Genomic DNA, 4069 nt, shown 5'->3' with positions numbered 1-4069 from the left:
ACTTTCTGTCATTTTTCAGCTTCTTATATGTGAATATAATATATTTTTTTGCTCCATAGAACAAAAAAAGAATCATCAAATCTTGAAAAACAAGAGATCATTTATTAACATTTTACAGATCAAACAACGTGTGAATTATTTGTGAAAACAATGGACAGATGAATTGATTATGAAAGTAATCGTTAGTTACCGCTCTAGTTTACTAAGTTAACTAACAGAGAAAGCTTCTCTTGTTATGAAGTCACTTTTTACTTTTTAAAACAAATCAGTAAAGAAATATAAAATTTTAACTTTCAACAAAAAAAAACCTTCATAGTTTTTAAAGTAAAAAACATGATTATAATTGTATGTTTCTGTACCTGTGTGTGTGTGTCAGAGGGGCAGGAGAAGCTTAAGCCCCTCCTCCTCTGAGCAGAGCCACGCCCCTCCGGTGTGACCCTCAGCTCCTCACCTGTCTCACCTTACATCCGCCTGACACAGGTGCAGTAAAGCCGGCCGGTGCTGGTGCTGGTATGGAGCCCACTGCGTACCGGGGCCTGGGTCGCTGTGTGTGCTGCTTCTGGCTCGCGGTCGCCTTTGACGTCGTGGGTCTGCTCGTGCTTCTCGTGGGAGTGTTTGCCAGCGTGTTTTTCTATGACCTGCTCATCTACGCAGGGGCCATCGTCATCTTCCTCAGCCTGATCTGGTGGGTGTTCTGGTACTCGGGGAACATCGAGGTTCCGCCGGCGGAGCTGGAGGATGATGTGGGTTTACTGAAGAAGGACGCGGGCGCGCTGCGCGGCCTCAGCGGCGTCGTGAGGCGCTTCTCCAGCCGCGTGTCCAGCGGCTTCAGGAGCTCGCTCCGCAGGAACGGCTCGGTCGGTGGCGCGCGGGCTCGCGCACAGAAGTCAGCCGCCGAGGCTCCGGAGCCGCAACAGGTGAGCGTTGCTATGACAACAACGAGGGTCCCACTGGAGAATGACCCTGACCCCACGGTACCAAAGGTGGAAGAGAGCTGTGAAGTGCAGATGCCGCACACAACTACTGAGAGCTCACCTGCGTGACGGAGTCGGTCCGACAGGTGAGGGACACACACACACACACACACACACACGGGTCATCCATGGTTTAGTGGAACAGTGTGGTTCCAAAAGTGTGGGTCAGGACCCACAAATGGGTCGCAGAACCTTTTAGTTGAGATTTCTGTGTTTATGTTAAAAATAATGTCCACAAAAGTGTAATTTAGTAAACTTGTGTTGATGATCATCTTCAGTGTTTGTCAAATGTCCTGTTTCAATCATGCCTTTGTTATATGGCGCAAAGACACCCCATAATATTCACATTTAAAATATTTGAGAACTCAAACAGATGAACATTTAGTCATGTAATGATTATATTTTTTATTATTTTAGATTATAGAGGGATGAAGCTGCATTAGTCCGACTTAAGCTTTTGAACTTTGATTTTCATATTTTATCAAAGGAAAGTAAATATGGAAACCATAATGTTTCATGGACACTAAAACACTCATCGTCAACTTTCATCTTTATTTATCTTCACGTTTATTCAGAGTGTATTGAATAACGTCTGTCAGCTCCGTTTAAATGAGGAACTAAATGGACGTTCTAAGGCAGTAAAACACCTGTTATCACTGGATAATCATTAACCACACTTCGGCCTCACTGACAGACAAACCCTGTCTTTAAACACAGTAGCTCACATGTGTCAAACCTGAGGCCCGCAGGCCACATCCGGCCCGCCATACAATTGTATTTGGCCCGTGATATAATATCTTTCCTCCTTCTCCATTTACACACTTATTTGTACCACACATCAGGCTCATTTGTATCAGCCTGTATTTGTATTTCACTCCCTAAAAATGTAAGAATACAGCAAATGATTGTCTGTGATACATGTGACTGCATTAGGTCATCACTACACTGCTGATTTCACTGGAAAATCATTCATACATGATGAAGCATGTTATCTTTGAAAATAGTCGTCCATATTTAGCCACTTTTGAGTCTATGCTATGCTATGCTATGGCTTAATCAAATCCTTTGATTTGATTTGATCCTTGAAAAAAGTAAAACAACAGTGATGTATCATGATGTTTTTACTCATGGTACAAATAAAGATTAAACCTTTTGTGAATTAGCATTGAAAAAATCAATTAACCTTTCAGTCCGTATATATCGCAATATATGATTTTGCAAATACACAGTGTTTTGCAGTATTGTTACTAAATATTTTTATCATATCATGAATTGAATATCGTGATAATATCGTATCGTGACTTGAATATTGTGATAATATCGTATCGTGACTTTAATTCATGTCTCGAAAATATCGTGATAATATCGTATCCTGACTTGAATTCATGACTTGAATATCGTGATATATCGTATCCTGACTTGAATATCATGATAATATCGTATCGTGACTTGAATATCGTGATAATAACGCATCGTGACTTGAATTCATGACTTGAATATCGTGATTATATCGTAACGTGACTTGAATTCATGACTCGAATATCGTGATAATATCATATCCTGACTTGAATTCATGACTTGAATTTCGTGATAATATCGTAATGTGATTTGAATTCATGACTTGAATATCGTGATAATATCATGACATGACTTGAATTCATGACTTGAATATCTTGATAATATCGTAATGTGATTTGAATTCATGACTTGAATATCGTGATAATATCATAACATGACTTGAATTCATGACTTGAATATCGTGATAATATCGTATCGTGACTAGAATATCGTGATAATATGGTTACATTACATGTCATTTAGCAGACTCTTTTATCCAATAATGATATGGTGATAATATCTTGATAATACTGTATCATGACTATAATATCGTGATAAAATCCTTGTATCGTGACTTGATTATGGTGATAATATGGTGATAATAGGGTTACATTACATGTCATTTAGCAGACACTTTTATCTTATAATAACCGATATATGGTAATAATATCTTGATAATATTGTATCCTGACTATGATATCATGATGATATGGTGATAATATGGTATCGTGACTAGAATATGGTGATAATATCTTGATAATATTGTATTGTGACTATAATATCATGATAATATGGTGATAATATGGTATTGTGACTGGAATATGGTGATAATATCCTATCGTGACTAGAATATGGTGATAATATGGTATTGTGTTGTCTCTAAATATCACTTGCTGGTTACCTGGAGCTTGAAAGCATTTTTAAAGTAATCTAATTTGACACAGAAATAACTTCCTGTTTTATTAACAATGCATCAACTCATTTCCTCCCCACAGAGACTTTATTTTAGGTTCCTGCAGCACTGAGCAGAGAAGAGCCCGCCTTCAGTCCGTGAAGCTGTGTCTCCAGTGGAATTCTTATTTTGTGAATCATATTTGGTCAGGATATCAGAAACAAGTGTTTGACGTCCTGTATATGAACTGAGAACATCACTGTCTGTTAGCTCTAACACTAGCTTGATTTTCACACCTTGTGCTTGTACTTTACTTTGTCATTTTAACCAAAAAATGTTAACAAATGTGTATTACTGTAAAAAAGTGGACTGTGTACAAATGCATGACCTGAATGACAAACGGAATTTAAAAAGATTTGTTTTGACGTTTTTACTTTTTATTTGAAGTCTAATCATATTTGTGACTTTTTTGTGACTATACACCCATGCATGCTATGTATGTTATGTAAAGCAGTGGTTCCCAAAGACTGGGTCAGGACCCACAGATGTGTCGCAGCAGGTTTTTTTTGTTTGCATAAAATGAAGTTGTAAGTAACTGAGCAAACATCTCGGACATTTTTCACTTACCAACTCAAACTGATCTCAGGTGTCACAGATTTATCATGATCGTTTGCCATCGTTCAAAAGTGGCTCCTCAAATGCACAATGTCAGCGACACAGTCGAGGTGAAAGTATCTCCACTGACCAAAGACGTCGTTGACTGTCCGACACTGACGGGCCAAGTGAAAATCATGATGTGTGAAAATTGCGATCTGACGGAGTTTTTGGGCAGGAGGCCGTCTGCCCTCACCTCCTTTGATCTTCT

General features: G+C 38.8%; 1 protein-coding gene across 1 annotated transcript; it reads left to right on the top strand.

The window, feature by feature from the left end:
• The first annotated feature begins 466 nt into the window (after positions 1 to 466).
• si:dkeyp-72e1.6 (transmembrane protein 238-like) lies at positions 467 to 3799 on the top strand. The gene is made up of 2 exons (XM_058654672.1): positions 467 to 1060; positions 3308 to 3799. The coding sequence occupies exon 1, from the start codon at positions 513 to 515 to the stop codon at positions 1041 to 1043; it is 531 nt and encodes a 176-aa protein (XP_058510655.1). The 5' UTR covers positions 467 to 512; the 3' UTR covers positions 1044 to 1060; positions 3308 to 3799.
• Positions 3800 to 4069: the final 270 nt, after the last annotated feature.

This window comes from Solea solea, chromosome 16 (assembly GCF_958295425.1).
Source record: "Solea solea chromosome 16, fSolSol10.1, whole genome shotgun sequence".
In the NCBI taxonomy this organism is placed as follows: domain Eukaryota; kingdom Metazoa; phylum Chordata; class Actinopteri; order Pleuronectiformes; family Soleidae; genus Solea; species Solea solea.
The sequence above is the reverse complement of the archived record's forward strand: the minus strand, read 5'-3'. Positions and strand labels throughout refer to the sequence as shown.

Excerpts from the sequence above, each read along its gene's own strand:
- si:dkeyp-72e1.6 (XM_058654672.1), top strand. The coding sequence starts at position 513 with ATGGAGCCCACTGCGTACCGGGGCCTGGGTCGCTGTGTGTGCTGCTTC.